The sequence below is a fragment of the Anas acuta genome, chromosome 1 (assembly GCF_963932015.1).
Source record: "Anas acuta chromosome 1, bAnaAcu1.1, whole genome shotgun sequence".
Classification (NCBI taxonomy): Eukaryota; Metazoa; Chordata; class Aves; order Anseriformes; family Anatidae; genus Anas; species Anas acuta.
This window is the reverse complement of record NC_088979.1, coordinates 11,266,719-11,288,825: the sequence shown is the minus strand read 5'-3', so window position 1 is coordinate 11,288,825 and position 22,107 is coordinate 11,266,719. Positions and strand designations below refer to the sequence as shown.

General features: G+C 43.7%; 2 protein-coding genes across 2 annotated transcripts in view; one reads left to right on the top strand and one right to left on the bottom strand.

Annotated features, from left to right (window-relative positions):
* LOC137849633 (high affinity choline transporter 1-like) overlaps window positions 1–22,107 on the top strand; it is a 143,465-nt gene that overhangs the window by 67,357 nt on the left and 54,001 nt on the right. The gene's annotated exons all lie outside the window — the stretch shown is intronic.
* Window positions 1,411–22,107, bottom strand: part of HEPHL1 (hephaestin like 1) — a 39,797-nt gene continuing 19,100 nt past the window's right edge. Inside the window, exons 5-20 of the mRNA XM_068670309.1 lie at window positions 20,939–21,193; window positions 19,683–19,851; window positions 18,822–18,961; window positions 18,536–18,667; window positions 15,619–15,830; window positions 15,025–15,175; window positions 13,540–13,752; window positions 11,226–11,439; window positions 9,926–10,065; window positions 8,948–9,088; window positions 6,630–6,736; window positions 5,944–6,166; window positions 5,103–5,242; window positions 4,286–4,445; window positions 3,235–3,315; window positions 1,411–3,153 (exon numbers count right to left, since the gene is read on the bottom strand). Coding sequence (XP_068526410.1) covers window positions 2,951–3,153; window positions 3,235–3,315; window positions 4,286–4,445; window positions 5,103–5,242; window positions 5,944–6,166; window positions 6,630–6,736; window positions 8,948–9,088; window positions 9,926–10,065; window positions 11,226–11,439; window positions 13,540–13,752; window positions 15,025–15,175; window positions 15,619–15,830; window positions 18,536–18,667; window positions 18,822–18,961; window positions 19,683–19,851; window positions 20,939–21,193 — 2,681 coding nt within the window. The 3' untranslated portion in view covers window positions 1,411–2,950. The remainder of the gene's footprint in view (window positions 3,154–3,234; window positions 3,316–4,285; window positions 4,446–5,102; window positions 5,243–5,943; window positions 6,167–6,629; window positions 6,737–8,947; window positions 9,089–9,925; window positions 10,066–11,225; window positions 11,440–13,539; window positions 13,753–15,024; window positions 15,176–15,618; window positions 15,831–18,535; window positions 18,668–18,821; window positions 18,962–19,682; window positions 19,852–20,938; window positions 21,194–22,107) is intronic.

The following is a 22,107-nucleotide window of genomic DNA, read 5'->3' as shown; positions in this document are numbered from 1 at the left end:
GAGCCACCTCCTCTGCCCCAGCCCGTGCTGCTCCAGCCCAAAGGCACAAACTGTTCCCTTCTCCACTCTCTCCTTATAAAACCGCTGTGCTATCTGCTTTCAATTGTCCTTTCTAATTTTCCAAGCCCCGATCCAAAGAAACCATTCCTCATATGGAAACTCTTCTGCAACTCTGATTTCCTTTCTTCTGCTTTCTGGGCTGTCCTTCAGCTACGGCATCCTTTCCTTGGACTCACACCATATTCAAGATGCAGGTGCCCCAGACATTTATATCATGGCACCAGGGTGTTTTGGGGTTTTCTCTGCTCTTAATTCCTAATGATTGCTGATATTCAGTTGCCTGTGCATATAATGATGTATATAGGGCTAGGACTGCGTTTTCCACAAGTGCTGCCAACCACTGCAGTTGTTATCACTCAGCAGCACAAGGTTCTTTTGTAGTTTTTTACACTCTATAACATTTTTTCTTGCTAGGTACACTTACAGTTGTCACTAAACTCAGTAACCCTTTTTCACATCCCTTACAAAAAGCAGTGAATAGCAGGGGTCCTTCCAGCACCCCATGAGTGACTTCCACCATGAAATGTGGCCCCTTATTCCCATCTTTTAACCAGTTATTTAGCCTCCTTCCTTTTATCCCAGTGATTTCATTTATTTAAGGAATTTTTACCATGGATTTCTCAAATGTCTTATGGAGGTGTAAGCAGGCTACATTCATGCAGGTGTCCTATGTGCTCTTGGAGGCTTTCAAAAACCTAATTAAAGCACAATTGCCTTTAAAAAATAATAAAAAAAAATAAAAATAAAACGATTCATTCTGCCATGGTCTGTTCTGTTCCTTTGGCCACTCTTCTGTCTTCAAGAGCAGTTTCTGGCAGGTTGTGCTGTGTGGGTGCCAGGGCTGCTCATTCCTCACCTCCTAGATTCTGGGGAGTTTTTCAAGGCTGGGACTGCGTTTGTCACTTACCAAGCTCTTGGTGCTGGGGCAGTTCCAAAGATTTTGGACTACGTAATCCAGACTTTCAATCCTCAAGGGCCGGTGGCCCTGGATTCATAGTTCTGGTGACTTGTTCCTGTTGTCATCTCATCACTTGGTTGCTTTGCTCTGTGTTCCTGCTGGTGCTTCAGTCCAGCACGGTTTATGTCCTTTGTTGCAGGTGTTTTCCACAGCTCCACGATGTGGGGCATGGCTGGATCTGAGCTGCCTGCTCCAGGCAGGCAGGTAATGCCACGTTTTACCTGCTAACACCACGCTTCATGCTCTCTGTGATGCTTTCTGCGGCTGCCTGCCTCACCTGGGCAAGCCGCAGTGACATCCCAAGGCCTTGGTGACCTCTGGAGGCCTCATTCTTGTTTCCTAGCTGCCCTCCAGCTGAGAAGTGTGCCGGGTGAAAGAAACTGTGCCAGAAGGTTTGTACAAATAACCAGATCTTTATTATCTTTGTCATCACTTTGGCTGGTTACTATGGACAGAATATATTTACGGTTCTGTTTCTAAAAATCAGACATGCCAGCTACTCTAAAAGAGAAAGTACCAAATAACTTCCTTTATTAATCACGTATGTTTAAGGGAAAGGCTTTAATTTGTACGTATACAGAGAGGAAATGTTCTGTGCAGTGTTTGTGGACAGAACAGAAAACCTCAATATCAATGTTTACAAAACAGAAAGATCACAGGATTTAGGGTATCTATTTGTCAGCTCAAAGAGGAGATTTAGTAAATGAGTGTGGAAGTGTTTATTGCTATAGTATAGCTCCTATTTGGGCTCAGTCCTGCAGTTCTACCTCATGTGTGTGCTCTTAAATAACTGGGGAAAACAAGGAATCAGAAAATAACCAAGAAGCACCCAAGAAACTTCTACGTATCAGCTACCTGGACATGGATCCGTGACACTGCTAGGCTGCAGTAAGAGGGACGGGCAGCCAAGTTCCCTAGATTTGAACATACTTCAAAATATAGAGCTGGGAAAAATATAATAAAAAAAGTACAGCAACCTGGATTTACATTCAAAATCCAACTTGGATAAACAGTTTCACAGATGTGTTAGTTCTGGAGCTCCTCTGCAAGAGCTGTAGCTGACAGGAGCAGCTGGCTGGCAAGAGTGAGCGCTGTCTAATTAATTAAATATGAGCTATAAACATTCAAGTATCACTAGACACAGCCTGATTCTGTCCTTCTTCCCTACAGACCACAGACATCAGCCTCCTGCTGGTTTCATTAAAATTAGGGGGTGAGGTGCTGCTTGGTGCAAAGAAGAGTTAAAGAATCAGGACGACCACACGGAGCAGCAATTACAAAGTCTAATAACTTTCAGGGAGGTTGCGCAGGGCTAGGTTTTTAAAGGGATTAACAAAAACTGTAACAGCTGCTGAGCTCCTTCAGGTGCTAAATTATATTGGTCACTACCTAGGTGCCTTTAAAAACCTGTCCCCAGGGTAGTTTCCTCATTTAACAGGGTGGGGAAAAAAAAAAAAAAAAGGAAAAAAAAAAAAAGGGAGAATTGGTTAAATGTCAGTGAATCACTGAGCCAGACTCTGGTGTAAACCTGGATTCCCTTCGGGACACTGCGGGGACTTCCAGACTTACACATGTGCCTTCAGGAGCCAGCACGCTAAAACAGTCCCTGATGGTTTTTGGGGTATTTGGTGCAACCCCCGTGCTTCTGCAAAGGGTGCACAGGTGCAATCCTGCCCACTCCTTCCTCCCGTGATGAAATCCCCTCGTAGCCAGAGCGTTGGCCAAGAGGTCTGGGCTCGGGCAAAGCTCAGCTGAGAGGCAGCGGGATGGGAACGGTGGTGGGTGTCTCTTGGATCCCTGCCCGGCAGCTCACGTTCACTGTCGTGAGTGCTGGCTATGGGATGGGGCTGTTGGCGTGGCTCTTGCTCCAGGTGCAGCAGCAGCATGTCGTGAAATCCGGCGCAGCTCCATGAAGGATGCTAAAGTTGGGGCTTACAGGGAGTCTGCTGGAAAAACGCTTTTGTCATGCAGAACCTGGTACTGGATCCTGCTTCCTTGGCGGGTGGTGAGGCAGAAGAAGGTCAGCGTGGTGAGCAGCAGAACAAGTCCAACAAAAACAAAAGCTGCGAACATCAGGCTGGCTGCTCCAGGATTCAGGATTTTGCCCCAAAGAGTGCCCTCTTGGCTGTTATAATCTGCCAAAAGAGAAGTAGCTCATGAGGAATCTGCACATGAGCCTGAAAAGTTTAAAACTATATGTTAAAAAAAAAACATACCCTTTGCTGTGGTCCTGTTTTCTGCAGTGGTGGTACCATAAGCTACAGTTGTGACTGTTCCTTCTGAAGGGGCTTCCCGTTCTGTGCAGACAGGGAAAAAAATTAGTTAAGCCAAAATCCTTTAAAAAAAAAAAAAACAAAAAAACAAAAAAAAACACTGGAAAATTAGCACTTTTTTTTTTTTTAGTTCCTCCTACCTTGGTAACCTGAACAGAAATCCTGATTGCATCAGCACAGTTATAAATAGATTGCTCTAGGCAGCTCCATGGGCAAAGTCCCCCTCCTCTACAGGGATCTGTTACTTCACTTCTGCTTTTGCTTGTTCATTTGAACAAGCCAGAAGGAATATGTGGTAGAAAATAAATACACCTTGCCCAAGGAAGGAGGATTTTGACTACATTTGGTGTTACATTTACCCTCCTACCACGCCAGGACTGTGCAGCCCCTGCAGAAGTGTGTGGCATGCACAGACTGTGCTGGCCCAGGCAGGAGATGCCAGACCCAGGTGTTTGGTGACATTTTGTGATGTGCAGAGGCTCACAAAACACTTCTGACTTCACTCACAGGTGGTAGAAGGGACCAGCTTCTCTCAAAATATTTGCCAATATTACTTAGTCAAGGGAACAGCTCTTTCTTGGGCAGGATGAACCCCATTTTCTGGAGCACCTTGTAGCCCAGCTGGTCCCTGCCTGTGCAGGAAGGAGCGTAAATATCCCTGAGAGCAGGCAGTGACTGGAGGAAGGAACCAGCCATAACAGCTACAGGCCAAAAAAGAGCTTTCTGTACCACTTGTGAATGTCTACAGGCCACCACTGTCTTAGGTGATGCTCTTGTGAAGCACCACCTGTTTCCAAGTTGCAGAGCAGAGCCAATGCTCCTGTCCCTGCCGTGCCCTCAGGGCATCCCTAGGTGATGCTGGCTGCCCAGGGCAGCAGGCAGTGATTCCTAGGTGCTTCCCACCAGCTGGCATTAGCTGTCTTACTTCCCTGCCTTTTATCCAAACTGCTGTAATACACCCTCAGAGTCCCAGGATGGATTTCTGCTACTTCACCTGATTTATTGATGGTGTAGGTCGTTTCCATGCCGGCGTGGATGTGGTCGGCTACATGGCAATGCAGGAGCCATGTCCCAGGGTTTTCTGCCACCAGCTCAACTGTTTGGAATGTCCCAGGAAACAGGTCATACACATCTCCTCTGTGGTCCTTATCTGTCTGTGGCAAGGCAAAATCAGCATCATAAGGGTCTTGCCTTACTGTACTCAAATGCCCCACCCCCAGCACTGAAATATTACAGTCTGACTTTTTGCTCCTTGAGGCAGATTAAATGCTCCTTGTTATATGCTTCTAGTGTGTCCCACAGAGAGAAACTAAGGCCTGTGCACAGCCTCCACTTAATCAATTAATTAACCACAGGAGACTCCTCCTAGGGACTTAGGGTGCTGGTTGAGCACAGGTGTCGCTTTGAAAGACAGATTTTTCAGGTAGTCCTACCAGTGTCAGGCCGTCACAACATCAAACCATTCTGTAAGCAGGCACAACTCTGGTTTCCTCCCTCTATCTTCCCTTATAACCATGGGAAAATATGTATTTTAACCTACCTGACCTCTAATAGTGACATTTGTTCAGGTTCTATAACAGAACATGAGTGGTAGAAGCTTTGCAAGGATCCCCTTCATTTCATATATTTCATATATATTTTCATTTGCAAGGATCCCCTTTATTTCATAACTCCTTCACATGCAAGCCTCCCCCTGATCTCAGCATCAGCCCAGGACTATATGTCCAGGCTGCAAAAATAGGCTAGAACTTGGACATTTTTTGCAGGAATTTCCCATCACACTGTACAAGTTTTACTTTGATTCATTTTACCTTGAAGATGAAGGTCTGTGCGTGGAAGTGCACTGTATGTATATCCACTTCATTGCCCATTCCTATCAAATACCAGTTCGTCGTATCGCCTTCATTCATTGTTAGACCCAGCAGACTGTTATAAATCTTCCCATTGATTGCTGGAAGAATGACAAAATTAGTCTGATTAATAACTGGCCATAGCATGGCTGGCAATAACCTTCAGGCAAGGAGAAGAGGTGCCTGGGACATGTGGCAAGGCAAGGGCTCTCTGTAGTGACTGCAGAGAGGCAGTCACATCTCTGTTTCAGTCCTCAAACAGCTTATCATCTAAGAGCACAGCAGCAACCACTTAGCTGTATTGTGAAGCACCGGGTAAGGTCTTCACTTGTTGGGATCAGACTCCTGAACAAACAGGATTTTGGCTGAGGAGCTACATGGGAAAAGAGGGAAGCATTGTTGCCTCAAACGAGTAGAAATCTGGAGAAGCAGAAGTTTGCTTTGCCAGGGCCATTCCTGTCCCCATTTGTTCTGGCCTGTTCGGCTCCTGGGCTGGTTGCTACTACAGCCACGGTTTTAAAATGTCACCCTTGTGCTGCTACAAAGCGAGCCAACAAGGAAGGCAGCTCCCAAACATCAAGGGAAGTCTGGCAGGGCAGCCTCTCCCCATGAGGATAAGGTTGAATTAGCTTGTCACAAAAATATCTTGGCTGGACCTCATGAAATCTTTTTGTTTCCAGTTGCTGCAGTTTATAAAGATGTCACGTGGGTGGGTAATTGCAGGCCAAGTCACTGTCTTCCTAAAAGGGCTGTGAAAAATAAACCTCTGTCCTCTTGGCTGCTGCCACCTAGTCCTACATACCATGCTTGCTGTTGCCTTCTACAAAGTCCTTAGTGGAATTAAAATCATCTGGGTTCTTATGAAGGTATGTTTCAATGTTTTCTTTCAAATACCAGGATTTGTTTTCATCAAACACCATAAACAGAAGAGTAAATTCACGATTAATGTCTTTCCTCAAACCATTTTCATCCAAAATTCCTTTTCTGCAAACTACAAGAGGCCCAATGAGACCACTGTATGTGTCCTGAAATGAAATAAATATTTATATTACAGATGTTCTAGTTCATCCAGTTATGAAAAAAGTACAGATAATCTACACATTAAATAAAGATGAAATATTTCATTACTATATTATCATACTATCGTTACTATATCTGATTAGACATATCTTTCTTTGGACACACTACTCCCAGAATTTAATGTCCCTGTGTTAATGTATGAAAGCGATGTTTTGTCTTCACCCAAAAATCCCTTCAACTATTCTTTAAGAAGGAATCACATTACCACAGTGCATCCCTGAGGGTTTTAGTAGATCAAATTACCCAAGCATATGCAACTGTTACCAAAGACAACAAAACATCTAGCTCAGTAAAGCCTTCCTCAAGCCTGTGGTCCTTGCAGAAATGAGAAGCAGGATGCTTTATATTAAGCAAGATAGCATACTTTATCTGAAACTATCTAATCTTTATTGACCATTTCTTGATTACCTTTACAAAATTTACTGTTGAATAGTAAACCCAAGTGATACAGTTTGGATCTGTTTTGCCAGGGCCGGATCGCTCTGGAACGTTCCACCTGTAGGTGTTTATTTCCCCTGGAAAAAAAAAAAAAAAAAAAAAAAAAAAAGTTTTACCAAGAACAGCTGAGTATTAGAGGCTTTGAGCAGCATGTAACTGAGACCCGCTATCCTCCTCGTCAAAAAATGATCTGTATCAAAGCTATCTGTGGAAGCACGCAGGAATGGCATGCGGATGTGTTTCTGCATTCCAGGAGGTCGGCAAGGTTCCAGTGGTGTAAAGGAAGGCAGATATCACCTGTGAAAGGAGATCTGCAGATGGTGCTGTAACCGGTGGCAAGGGGGAGCAGAGATTCCCTGATCTCTAATTCTAAAAAAGAAATAATTTGATGGGGAAATTGTCTGCTTGGGTGAGAAACAGCTCTCTATATTGGACACAAACACACCTACACTCAGATGAACTGTCTGTGCTGTGTTTCCCCATTTTTAAATGAATAATTATTTATTTGCTTGTGCTCCATCAAAAAAGGCAGGAGGCCACGAGTTGGTCAACACTTTGTCCTTCCAAGTGCTGGACAAATGCTGAACCAGACAGTCTGTCTCTTCCCCAAATTTATTCCAGGGAGACAAAACCTGATAACACCTGGTAATGTGATACAAGTCAGGGGAAAAAAAAGGAAATCCTGGAACTGTTGGCCATGGTCTTGGTACAGCCGCAACCCAAAAGCTGCCAATGGCTGTGAGCATTGGAGCAAAGCAGTTTTCAAATTTAAATGGCTGTGACTTGTCTGAGCTAGCTTTGTATCACTGAGCCACTGCAGTTTTGGTGGTTCATGCAATAGTGGGTGTTACAGTATGGCAATAACTATAAAAAAAAAAAAAAAAAAAAAAAAAAAAAAAGAAAAAAAAGATGACGCTCAAATATCATATTATATAGCGTGAGTCTCATGTAAATGATGCAATACCACTTAATCTTACAAGCACCTTCTGTACATTACAGCATGGGTTTATTGACCTCACAGAGATCAAAAAGGCTTTTAAGGCACAAGACTACAGTAGCAGGACAGCAAACACCAACAAGAAACCCATCAGAGGCATTCTTGCCCTGGAGACATACACCAGGAAATAATTTGTCATCCACTTTTATCTAACCTACGTGCCACCTTGCCTTTTTTTGAGGGGCTGATGTGAAAAGAGCCAGGCCATGGTCCTGTGCAATTTCCTGGTTCCTTACTCCTCCCTTTGGGATATTTGGAGGCTGTAGGGAGAGAGATCTCCACTCTACTTAAAACCCAAGGTACTTCAGATGGCATCAATGTTCAATCTTTGAAATGCAAGTGAAGCGTGTCCCATGAAAGGACTGACAAAAAAAAAGATGAAAATGGACGTTTTCTCCCTTTTTTCTCCTGGTTAAATAGAGGAGTAGAGGGGACAAAAAGAGGGGAGGGGACAAAGCTCTGGCAGCTGAGAACTGTTTGTGGCTTAGGCACCCAGAGGCCTACTCCCTGCACCTCTTTACTGCCCTACACAGTCTCATTAGAAGCTGGCAGCACTTTGGGGAACACAAGGGTAGTAGGACATCAATCTGAGCGATGACAGCTTCGGGATTTAGTAGGACTGGATGGGATCTGGTGAGCTGGGCCCCGATGAGCAGTCAGCATGGCCTGGTGGAGGCAGCCAGCGAGGCCCTCTAGGTGCTGGGGGGAGCAAAGAGCCCAAGCATTATTCTGGTTTTGAGGGATTTGTTCTCCTTGTTGACTGTTGCTTTCAAGTGCCTAATGAGCCTTCTCTAGTTTATGCCAAGCCTGCTCCCGTGTGGGCACAGGAGACATTACAGCAGCGAACCCAGCATTGCACCTCCACCATCGACAAGTTGGGTGTACAGTAAGGAAGAGAAAGAGTTAACATTGCTGACTGCAACTATCCCCAAGTTCCCATTTTTAAAACTTTGTTAGAGCATCACTCTTGATCTAAACGCTGGTTTAGGCTTCACCTGGCCGTGATTTTGGGCCTGCTTCTGCATTTTTGGAGGTTGTCCAGTGATGCTAAATTCCTGCTTCTACCCCTGATAGGAACAAAGACTCGTTCTTTGCCCCAACACGCTCACTTGATCAAGAACCAACATGCACAGCAACACAGAGAATCATATCTGAATAAACGTTGAGTGTATTATGCCTGGGAGAACATATAGGTATGAATAAGCTTGAAAGAGGGAACATCATTCCTGTGTTAAAATACTTTTATATACGGCCTTTGTAGCTCAAAGAAAAAAAATATGAGTGGCCTTACCTGGGAGGGTAATTGGTGTCTCAGGTTGTTCTTCACAACCCACTTCTTCTACACCGTGTGCACTCACTGAATAAGGCCTGCTGGCTTTGTTCTTAAACACGATCAGCACAGAGTCACCAACCTCGGCATGGAGTAATGGCCCTAAATTAAAGCAGAAGACGCCGGTGATTAATGCTGCTCTTCTGAATTTCAACAATCTTCCAATGGCTTTGGCCTCAGAAAGGAGCCATGGGTTCCCTCAAAACCTTCAGGCTGCTCTGACTTTCAGCAAAGAAATTGAAACCAATCTGCTATCTCAGCTGATGAAAAATTACATATATATACATATACCTTTTTTCTTTTTTGCTAATCAGAATAACTGTTCATTCTGGAAATAGGTCTCTGGACAGCTTGTTTCAGCTTGTTTTTCAGGAAAACTTTTGTGAATATTTTATATATCTTTCAGAATTGTGTTTCCTAAAGTGGTAATAGCCTTCCCCCCCGCCATCCCCCCGAAATATTAAACTATTTTTTTCAGTATTGTACCAGGGAGTGCTGACTATTTTATGATCAGTTCTTGCCTACTTCTCATCCTATAAAAAACAGGATCTGATGCTTATTTTATGACATATATAAAATTTTGCCTTGTCCAATTTCAGGTACTAATCTGGCCCCTTAATACTGAGTTAATCTACCTACAAAATCTTCCCCCGTACCACATTGTTTGATGTTAAAGTGAATCCTGGAATTTTGATTTTTGAATCCTCCCTGTTAGTGCTCCTTCAGAAACTCCTTATTCCATGTTAGGGAATAAATTATCTCATCTGAAAACCATCTTTACACTCAGCAGTTACACGGACTGGTTGTAAAATCACTGTTCGCCTGGAATAGGTATCAGTGTCACCTCTTTTCTTTATTAACAAAGCTGTAAAATCTTTATTTTGGAAATCAATCCTCTCATTTATTACACTCAGCCTGTGAGCCATGAGAACTACTTGCCCAGGATTTCCAGGTGTTCCTCCTCCTCTGTCCGCACTTTGCGCTGTGTAAAGTTGCCATTCGTGTACTCCCTGTAAACCACCTTCTTGTATTTTGTACCAATTAGGTCTTCACCTTGGCTCAGAAAAATGTGCCCATAACTGCAAAATAAAAAGGCAAAAATTAAAAGTGCCAAACCTTATGTATCTAAAAGCTAGTAAATGTGTTATTCATAGTAGGTGTGACAAGAGCATACAGCTTGGTCCAATGTGGTGATTGAAGGTAAGCCCTACGTGCTGCAAGAGGTTTTATACAGCAAGTAATAGCAGTGATAATCCTCAATAAATGCACACTGTCTTCAAACAAGTACAGCTGGGGATATATTGTACTCATCATGAACATCTGGGGACACAAATCCTTCAGCAGAGCTGACAGACCAGAAATGAGGTTCAAGCTACATGTGACTTTGGCCAGTCCTTCCTCCACCCCAGTAAAAGACTCTATCTTTCCCTGCAGACCTGAATCCTGTTACCACGATGCCTGCTTTCACTGGCTTGGATATTAGTCTTATCGTGGATATTATGTGCCAGCAGAGGACACTCGCAACCTCTCCTCTGAGCTCGCTGCCTCCTTGCTGCCCTTCTCCAAGCTCCCCCTGGCAGCAGAGTTGCAAGGCTGGCTCACAACACACAAAACACAAGCAACAAGCACCCAGGAGTACAGCTCACTCTAGTGAAATACTGTGTGTACAGCAGCAGCCTTTTGACAGTGATGTTTTCTGACAGTTAATATTTTCTTTAGGCACTCCTCTCTCTCTTCAGGTATATTTTCTGTTGATTCCACCGTACTCGTGCTTTTTTTACAGGGTACAGCTTGCCAGCCACAATTTCCAGGTTGTTGTTTTTTTGTTTGTTTGTTTGTATTTAAAATATGTTCCTTTTTCCTTTATTTATGTATTTATCTACTTATTTATTTATTTCACCAAACAGTGGTCTCAAAGACCACTGGATCACATGTCTTCTGCACACTGTCTGTTCCTTAGCACAGAGCAGTGTAGATGTGGCTCACACAAGGCTGGTACCACAGATGGATTTAGGGACTTGGAAGCCTTCCGTGGTTCAACAGCATGATGAGACAGAGACAAAAACATTTGCATATGCTGTCTAGTCTGCTCTGAGAGGTTATCATTTTATAAATATGTTTACCTCTCTAAGAGTGCCTCCTAAGAAGTACTAGGCTGGCTTCATGAAAGGAGACATCTATGCTCCTCCTCCACCATAAGTGGGCCCCACACCCAGCAGCCTTTTTTTGCTTCACGTACCTTTCCTCATTGCTGCTGATGTTGTAAATCTTTGGTTCTGAGCTCTTATTTGAGGCATAGTCCCACTCCACCTCCTCCGCAGCGATGTAGAAGATCCTCATGGTGTTGTGCTGCTGCTGGGCTCGGGTGGCATTGCGGCAGCTGCTGACCTCGTAGAGGTGTTTCATCCCCCCGACAAAGTGATCAAAAGTCCTGCAAACCACCTTGAATGTGCCTAGAAATGAAAGCTCTTGAGATGTAAGTAATTCTGGAAAATAAAAAAGCAGGCTGGAAAATTAGGTCCTACGCCTTGTACATCATTGCTCTGTCTTCCAAAAAAAACACCCTAGTCTGTGGTGCTGTATGGAAATCCAGTCAAGGGGGTGTTTATATCATCCAGAGCCCATTGGCTTTGAAAAAACTAAGAGGACTGAAAGGGAAACCAGTTGGCAAGATGGATACACACCAGTCATCTCCTTTAGGTGCCATGTGCTCCATGGCAGCAAGACATCAGAGGATGGCTGTCCAGGCACAGCCATACCCGTGGAGAATACCAGGAGAAGCAGGGGTAGCGTGGCCACAACATGGGCTGAGGGCAAGGGACAAACCTAGTCAGAGGCTGCTGAAAGCCACTTAGTGCTAAGGGACACTTTCCCAAAAGGCTTGAGATGGCTTTGATTGGTGTATGGTTTCTGATGGTATTGGTGTGTGCTCTGTGCTCAGGGCACTGACCCAGTGCCTCTTCGGAGCAGCTCTGTGCTTTCGTCAGTGGAAAGCTTCAAATGAAGTGGCAAGATTGGAGGCCAAACCACCACAGGCTGAGCTTTCTGTGGCTCTGATGGTCTAAGGCTGCAGTAACAGCAGGGACATCTTTTGGCAGGCCCGTGTGCAGATTTTAACATTTGTTCTCCCCCTCCCATTTGCTGCAGCAGAAGTTGACCACAGCACAGTGTAGCTCCACCTGCTAGCACTCTTGTGAAGGAGGAAAGCATTTACACAGCTGTTTAGTGCATGCAAAAGTTGAGAAGTCCACTGAGTTATTTGTTTCCAACTTAATGAGTCAATGATGGAACAAAACTGGAAGCATAACTTTGTCCTGGCTGGATCTCAGTCCATTCCTTGAGTTTCTAGGGCAAAGATGGTGAAAGGTAAAATAACTTGCAGTTAAAAAAATAAAAATAAAATACAGCTGTTTGTGATTGTAAAGATCTGATAATTTATTCATTTTCCCTTGTGGTCAGTAGAGAGTTAGCTGGCAAAAAACAATGAACTCCTAGACTATATTGTTCAGTGTAATTCCTGCCATGCAGTTTCATGACAGACAGTGGAAATATATGGGACAGGCACAAGAAAAGAATCTGCTGCCTCGTAGACACAGCAGTGCTGGAGGTCCAGCCATGGCTTGGTGTGTGCACACAAGGCCAACAGATATTTCTATTGAGTGCTCCAGCCAAGGATGGCTTTTGGCAGAGCCTTGCACAACTCTCATGATTCCTTTGATTTAAAAACTTGCATCAGTGGGAAGAAAAGTAACATTGTACTCTGGCTTAGAGCTTCTCTGAAGTATCTCCAATGAATAAATCTCCCCTACAGCTTTGAAGAACGAATCACTGGATTAGACATGAAAATAAAAAGTATCCTTTATGTGAATACTTCTGAAGAACCTCTTAAAGACCAGGTATTACTGAAGTTCTAAAACACCTTACATGATGCTGACTATCTGCAAAGCAGTTAATTTTGTCTTTGATAAAAAAGCATTTTTGAGAGTTATGGAAATTCTGTGAGCATCCCATTAGCTGTCTGCCTGCCTGCTGCGCTGCCTATCCCAAGGTCATCAAAGCCTCTGCTCTTTGGTGCACATGGATTTGGTTTACAGCACCTTGCCAGAGAAGTAGCACAGCCTGAATCCTCAGCTATGTCAAGTCCCCACAGCCCAGACAGAATCAGAATGGCTGTGGTAGGCAGGGGCCTCATAGTCCATCTGGTCCAACCCCTGCTCAAGCAGGGACACCCACAGCAGGCCGCCCAGCACCTTGTCCAGGAGGTTTTGAAGATCTTCAAGGAGAGGAGACCCCACGGCCCCTCTGGGCAACCTGTGCCAGCTCTCCATCACTTACACAGCACAGAAATGCTTCCTGATGGTCAGAGGGAACCTCTTGTATTCCTGTTTGTGCCCATAGCCTCTTGTCCTGGCCTTGCTCCATTCCCTGTGCATGTCCCCTCATTTTCAAGCTCCCTCACGCTCCCCGAGTAGGGCAGAGCATCTCACTGGCTGTTATTTAGGCTGCCTGATTTCTGCAAGTGCCACAACGCCAAGATAAGCTCAGGAACGTACCCACACGGTCTGGCTGCATCAGTGCTGTTCCCGATAAGTGAGGAAACAAGGCCAGGCCGTCCCTCGTCGTCCCTCTCAGGTCAATGGTGTTTCCTTGAAACTGAACCCCATGCATGTCGTAGTGACTGCCCAGCCCGATGAGGTGCCAGGAGACCTTGTCATCCTTGCACATGGCCAGGCCTGGCAGGTTACCAAACAAGTAGCCGTTGACAGCTGGAGGAGAAGAAAAGAGCCTGGTCGGTGGCCTGTGGGTTGTACCTCAGCACAGAGCCTCCTGCCACCTCTGTGGCAAGGGGCTCACAACCAAGGAAGTCATAACATTAATTAAAGAGGCATTTTGTGAAGCAAAGTTAGCACTGGATAACACCACATTAATGCTTAAATGCTGTTCTTACAAACTCTTAGCTTCTACATTTCTTTTTAGCCTATAAAATACCATAACAGCCCTCAACAGAAATGTAGAGCTGCTTCTCCAAGCTTTCCAGGGTGCTTCACAGATGCCAGTTACATATATAAATTAGGAGTCTCCTTTCAACTTAAGATCATTAAGACCATGGAGTGGGCCATAAAGAGTCCGAGTTGTAATTTCAATTCTGACATAGCCTACCCATGTAATTTTGGCTTTTGATTTCTCCTTTTACTTCCAAAATGTAAACGTTCAGAAGGGTTTTGTGGAGCTTCCTAACTTTGGGAATTTTTCTGTGATCACTGGGTCAAAGATATTAGGGCAGAATAAAACTTCAGCATTAAATATCACCTTATAACAGAAAAATAAAATAGGACTCAGAAAACCCAGAGGCGAGTTTATGAGAAATGTATTGAAAGAGGAATAATCACTGCAAGGTGCCTGATGTTTGGAGACATCGTGCCTACAATGTCTTCACACACTTTTTGCTTGGTAGTTCACTGTTCACTATCAGCATATATTCTCAGTGCTCTCAGGAAAATCAAAGCATGATGAGATTATGTGATTTGATCAAGTCTGTCACCTTGGGAATATATTTGAGGATGCCTGTGCCAAAGTCAGATATTTACAGATAGAAGTGAAGTTTTAAACTATTACTGGCCTCTCCCCTAGTCTTTATCCCTCTGCCAGAGGTCACTGCCCAAGCAGAGCAGAGGATGAACCTTCATTATCAGAGTCAGTGCCAAAGCTGGCAGCTAATTTTAAATCACCAGTGGACATCATTTTTTTCTGCAGTTGCTGTTTGACTCTGGCACTATGCCTTTTTATATATCTAGGTGTTGTATCTAAAACCTAGACTCTGTTCTTTTTCTCCAGGTGTAGTTGGTAGGTGGATGCAGTCATTGTTAATGTGACAAAGGATTCAACACACATCCAGAGGACATGGGGAGCTGGCCATACACTGACTGACAGCTTCCACCTCACCCTCCAGGGCATTGCAGTCAGCTGTGAATGACGATAAAATCTACCAATGATGAGTGAAGAAAAGATATCATTAACAGATATCAGATATTTCGTACCATGCATTTTGTTGGATTCCTTGAAATCCTCGTCATTTTCATCTACCTTTGAAGGGTCTCCAGTAAATGCTTCGATATTCTTGTTCAGATACCAGCTGTCATTCTCATCAAAGATTGAAAACAGAAGGTAGAATTCTCTGTCTATTCCTTTCTGTAGCCAAGGAAGAAGCCAAGACATTAAAATCAGTCTGTGTAGAAGTACCCAAGTGGAAAAAAATATATATTTTTGTAACAAAAAATTATTTCCCCAGAAAACTACAGCTGCTTTCTTACTATGTCCTTATAGAGGATTGGGGCTGACACTTTTGCATCAGCCAGAAGAGTAAAGAAAGTAGCACTTAGCATGGAAAGATGCATTCATTGCTAATGAGTACATGGAAAAGATGGAAAACCTTTCAGGATTCACTCAGGACAAGCCTGAATACTGGCAAATGCCAATTTCACCTTCCTAAACACCCCCCAGAGGTCAGCTTTTAATCTGAGGAATGACATTTGTTTAACCTCTTCAATCTGAGCTGGGAAAATTGGCCCATAAGGCCACCTCCCCCCAGCCCACTACCCTGCTCTTTTGGGTCCATCTGACCAGCTGAGCACCTGCGTCCCGTCCTCATTCAGCACGTTCTTCCGACAGACCAGCAAAGGCCCCACCAGGCCAGAATTGGTGTCCTTGACGGCATCAGTGGCTGAGTAGTAGAGATAGGTGAGGCACGGTGGGTCGTTCTCACTTGGACCTCCATTTTCAGGCACTCTCCATTTGTACGTGAAGGTTTCACCTGCCTTAACATGGGCTCCCGGCTTCATATATCCTGCAGAGAGAAAGTTGAGAAGCACCCAGGTCACGGGAAGGTTATGTCCTCCAGAATACAAGCGTTGGCTGGGGGTCAGACGTAGCCACTGCTTTTTGCAGGTGGGCTCTCCCTTGCAACCACAGCTCAAGCACCATTCTGTGGGCTGGTGACTTCTGCCATGGGGACATCTCGCCAGAGCCCAGTGCCCTGGGGACACACTGAGCCGTTCCTCACAGAACAAGTTCAGCTACACCACACAGACACCGGCCCGATGCTATCTGGAGGATCTGGATTCTGTCAGACCAGACGTGCAGAGCTCATCCTTGCTCTTAAACGGCTTCCTCTAATGTCTGTAGCTTTCCTGCCTTATCGTGAGATTCATCTGAGGTACAAATGCAGACTCTGGCTTTTCATTAAGCACCACGAAGCAATTACCTCAGCGAGTGGGGCTGCAGTTGTGACTGTTTAGAAATTCGGCACAAATCTGATCCTGGTAATTGCTTCTTTTTGATTTCGCAGCAAGGAACATCTGTCAGAGTCTCCAAAGGGTGGCTGCTACCACTTTCTTTAGACGCTAATTTGGGGTGATTGTCTGCTGCCCGGCATGGGGTGCCTGTAGTATCACTCATGTAATTTAGCCACTGTAAAAGGGTGTCGGTATTCACAGAGAGAGGACTCATAAAAGGGACTGGAAATGAACGTTTGGAAAAGGGGTCAGCCCTGCACCCTCAGAAGAAAAAATTACCAAATAACCCTTTTACTCTTTGCTGTGAGGAAGATCAAACTAGAAATTTTATTTAAAGCTGAGGCACCTATTGGCTGGTTTTTCTCAGCACAATCAGATGTTTCTGTCAGCAGCAGCCTGCACTGATTTGATTCCCTGTGTGCTGCCAAAACCCTGGAGTGCCTCATGAAGAATCCCGTTACAAACTTAGACATGAATGAAAATATCAATATTTAAACACATACAATCTGCCACAAGCTGCGATACAAAGCAGGGTACTTCTGCAATGGTATCTGATGCTATTAAATTAATCCTGCAATGGTGCTCGATATGGAGAAGAATATTGATTTGGAGAGAAAAAATAATAATGAGATTAGACAAGTGTTATATGCAATATGGAAGAATATTACTGAGAGCACAACTGAAAAAAAAGTTTGATAAGCCTTATGCATGTTTATGTACAGTATTTTCATGTGAATAATCTACACTCAGACAAAGCACAGGCTTAGAAAAATCATTGTCCCTCACTATAAACTTGCAGCCCCTGTAGGGGCCATACCTACATACTCTTGTAGATGGGTATGATGGAAATCCAAGACACTAGGCTTATGGAGAGAGAAGGGCAAAAAGATTGTCAGGAAGAGATAAATCCGGAGTCAGTTTCCTCTCCAGAGACCCAGAAGTGTGCAGCTCATGCTGCTGCTGAATTGTAGGGTTTGGGTTGATTTTGCTCCACATCGAAGGGTGCAATGAGGATGGATGCTATTACCATGGAGGTTTAAAAGAAAGCACAACAGGACTGAATGTGAGCAGAAAGAAGGATCTGCTTTTCCACTAGAAATATTATACATGACATTAGGATGTGTACAGGTGAATTCAAGGCCAAATGAACCCTGATGTTTCAGGATACAGCTTGGCCTGCTAACAAATTTGTTGCATTGCAAGGTCAGCAACTAGAGACAACAGAATTTGATTCAAGCCTTTTGTGTCGATGTTATTGTATGGTTTTATGAGTTTTGCATGCTGACCTAATTCTCTTAGCACAGTCCTCAAAAGAGGGATTATGTCCTGGGTGTTCCTTTCTGATACGTTGCGATGGAAACAAAACAATTACGACAACAAGAAGGATAACTTTCTCTTTGGTTCCTCAGCTCATCTAACATAAGCACTCTAAAGCTAGGACACGTGCTCTAACCCTAATCTAGGTTCCTTTGGTAGTCAAGGGAAACAGAGACACTTCCAGGCATGACCTACTGTCTCCTAAAACAGGTGTTCAAAGTAAACGAGACTTCTCGCCCTCTGAAGAGGTTGATTTTTGCCTCTGACTGAAGAAGTTGCCTACCAATTAGACATGACACCTTACATTTAATGGTTAAACTTAGATGATAAAGATCTCATCTTTGCACAAAATGGGAGGAAGCCTTTGGTAAATGCTCTGTTCTAGCATTTACCTAGTTATGAGGGTTAATAAGAATTGTTGCTGCTTCACATTCTGGGTCAATCTGATAAAAGACGCCTGGTTGCTGACTATGCTGGCCGTGAAGGAAGGGGAATACCAGGCCTCCGTTAGAGGATCTAGGTGTGAAGCAGCCCAGACCACGTAGATAGCTCTGTGCAAAAACTCAGCAGGGTCATCATGCCAGATCCTAAGCAACATTTTTTGGAGCATGTTCAGAGTAGGTCCACTGATGGGATGAGGGATATTAGATTAGAACTAAAGTAAATTGGATTGGGCTTTTGACTTGTACTCAAAATTAACAGATGGACCTCAGCTGGTCTCAGTGACCCTGTCTGGCACATGTCCAAGGGGAAGAACCTGTACAGAGGCAGACTGGGGGGTCCCTCAGGTTGTGACACGTAGGGTAGACACAAACTAAACCAAATCACCGCTTCCATTCCTTAATACCCACAAAAATGGCAAAGTGACAGAGCAACAGGAGAAGATCTGCAGACTCAAGTATTCTGGATGTGACAATACAGAAGTTCAGTCAAAACTTACCATCTAAGTAGGGAGCTCCTTCCGACAGTTTGCTGAAGCTTACGCCATGGGCCATAATGCTGTAGCTCCTTTTGGCTTTATTGGCAAATGTAACTAGCACTGTATCTCCCACTTCAGCTTTTATTACAGGACCTTAAAGAAAGAGAGTTAGGGAAGGCGTTAGAACCACCAACAAATGTAATTTTATCTAAACTAGACAGCACTGACTAGCAGCTGAATGCCCCAAATTTCCCACTGGATTCAAGGGGACTTTTGCTTCCAAAGGATGGGAGAACATTCACCATACCAAGTATTCCTAGGTGCTTCATGTTCTTTGGCTGAATCTTCCTTTTACTGAATGTTGCATCAGTATACTCCACATAGCGAACCTTCCAGTATTGCCCTCCTATTCTGTCAGTCCCTTGTGTGAAATAAATTGCAGATTCACTGTGGATTTAACAAATCAGACTGGTTAAATTACTAGAGGTTCAGGCAGAAACCTTTCTTTAGGATAAAGTTATTACCCCAGACATGGGAGAAATGACCTTCCAAGTTACTAGTTTGCATACACTTTTCCAGCAGGCTAGATTAAACATTACTGAGCTGAATTACAGTTACAAATTAGTTAACAAATAGGTATTCATTGTGTATTAGACTTCCATGTGTTTAATTTCAACTTACTTAGGACAAGTGCTCTGTCAACTTACCTCTAACTACCTTAGGGCAAGACCAGTGCTATTACCTGTGCACAATTCATCTTTAATCTTCTTTACTTTTCCTGGGAGATACTCTAACACAATTCATCTCCATCAGTTATAACAAGGGGGGGAAATCTACCATCATAGCACCTCTGAGATACACCAATTTCAAGTGTGAAAGCTGCCAAAGGAATCTTGATGTAAGGGTTTCCATTCTGTTGAACTTTTCATGCCTCATCAGGGCTCACTTTCTCCATGGACTTAACGATGGAGACAGATAAGTGCTTCCAGAAGGCAACTCCTAAGCATCACAGTTACAAATCTAATTTCTCAACAAGGTTGTTTAAATCCTCCCTGCCTCATTCAATTAAAATTAATAACAGTGCAGGACCTAGCCCTGGTGAATCACTGTGGAAGTCTCACCCAGACTCTCGAAATTAAGCACAACAGGAGAGGATGAGAAAGCTTACCTGCCAGTGGCATTTAAGCCCTGCCCAGTGAATTTATCATAACCGTCAGGTCCATAATTCCAGAGCACTTCTTCAGCAGCAATATAATATCTTCTCTTGTGACTGACTGGTGAAGGCTGAGACAGTTTTTCTTTGCAGATCTGTACATCATACAGTGCCTCCATGCCACCTGGGAGGAGAAAGAGTCTGGAGACAGTCCTTGGCCAGTTGCGGAGTCAGCAAACTTGTGGGTATAAGTGAACATTCAGAACCCTCTAGGCAGGAGCTATGTGGATTGGAAAAAGTGGCTAGGATCATTTGGGTAAGCTTCTATTTTTAGAGACTTCTGTCTACTCTGAGCTAGATGCTAGCACCCTCCTCTCACAAGTGGTACATCACCCCACAGGTGAAATCCACTGAAATCTATGACATTCTTTAGTGGGCTTATTTACTCAGTTCCTTAATCTGGGTAAGGATGATAGAATGATTTGAGGGATCAGAGTGCCTCCTGAAATGTGCAATGTGGCATCACCTCCCCCTGACTTCCATTGAAATAATGGTTTATTATGGTTTATTATTATTGGCACACTGAAGGAGTTGCTAGACAGAATCAAGTCTCTCTGCCTAATAATAATCCCACTGAAGTGAACACAGAAGTTCTTAAAAGTAAAAATTTTCACACCTTGTAGCTGTTTCTGATATTATAATTATGCAGTTCCTGCTATCACAAACCTACATGTAGTATATGATATGTGGTTTTCAGGTTCTTGCACCACACAAATACAACATCATCATCATCAAATTCCTTCAAGTAAAGGTGTCTTACCAAGCTTCTGAACACATCGCTAATTTTTGTCTGACTTCTTTAAAAAAAAACTATGAAGGTTTCATCTGGCATATTTCTTAAAGTGTACACATTAATCTACTACAAAAAAATGATGATGAAAGATCTTCTCAATGACCATCAAAATCTGTAATTTATATAGAAAGTGCTGTGTCAGCACTGGGTCTACCATGCTGTTCTCACATTAGTTGCCTGTATTTACAAAGTTAAGTTATTCATTCTATCTGAATATTTGGCCCAACATACATAATTTTCACTGGAGACTAAACTCACGATGTTTTTCTGATGAAATAGTTCTCAAGCGTTCAGTTAGTCAGAAAATAAGTGTCAAATCATGCTTCCACTGGAAACATCTCTCAGTTTTCTTTTCCTGTCATGTTGGAGGCTGGAAATTCTGTATCTCATAGGATCAGGAAGATCTATAGCATCATACCTCGCAAATGTTCATTAACCTGGCAAGTTATCAACCACCTCCCGGGGCTCCCAGGGGTCATTTCTGCTGTGATGAATGTTGCTGGGAACAGACCGACGACATCTGCCCTCTGGTCTCTGTTGGTGAATGTGTGGCCGTAGAAATACGCAGCGTGTATATCGATCTCGCTTCCCATGCCAATCAGGTGCCAGGACATGGGAGTGTCAGCACACATCTCCAAGCCAGGGAGATTTCCATAAATATAACCATTAAGAGCTGAAAACAAAAGTGGAAGACTTTAAGAGAGGGAAAAGACAAGTGCCAGGTTCCTCTGACCTCCTTTCTAAGCATGATCCTTTCCTGGAAAAGAGTCTATGAATGTCCACACTGAGTCCCTAGCTGAATAAGGTACTGATGGGATCCCTGATGGAGAATAACATTTTTAAACAGCCAGCTAACAGCTTAGGATGATCAAATGGCCCAAATTCTCTGTCTGAGTCTATGAGAAACTTCCTGAGTCATAACAAGGTATTGCAAAGGCCCAGTCATCACAAAAAGTCCTGATAACGAAGTTAATTTGTTCTGCAGGTACTTAGGATGTCTGGAATCTATTCCCTTTAATTCTGAGTCATAAATAGCTATTATATAGCTGGCTCAAGCAATTAAGATTTGAAAATTATGGTATCAGACAAATCAGTCTTAGTCAGCTCTCTCTTCCTCCACTTCCTTATCTGAAGTTAGGAGAACTTCAGGAGAAAAAGACTCATATTTTGCAAAATAATTTAGCTCCTGGGCTCCATGGAACAACCAAAATACTGAGAAATTTCTGGATTTAACTTCTTACACCAGGTCTCTAAATAGCTCAAAGTACTACTGTCCCACTGATCTCTGAAGGGCAGGAGTAGCAGTACCCGCCAGCCCACCAGCCCTGAGGCCTTTTGAGAGCCAGAAATGCTGGACTCTTGGAATAAACACATCTCAAAGTGCTCTGCAGCCTCCTTTTCTCTTTTCACAGATGGTCAAGCAGTCACCAAAAGGCTTATGTCTGTTGCCTAAGATAAAATGCTAAACGATTGACAGAGCTGGATGTGAAAGTTGAATCTCCTCACTGCAAAGCAGTGTGTTGTACTGTGTTTAGGGAGAGGCTTTTATCAGCACAGTACTTTAACATCCCAAACTATTCCAGGCTG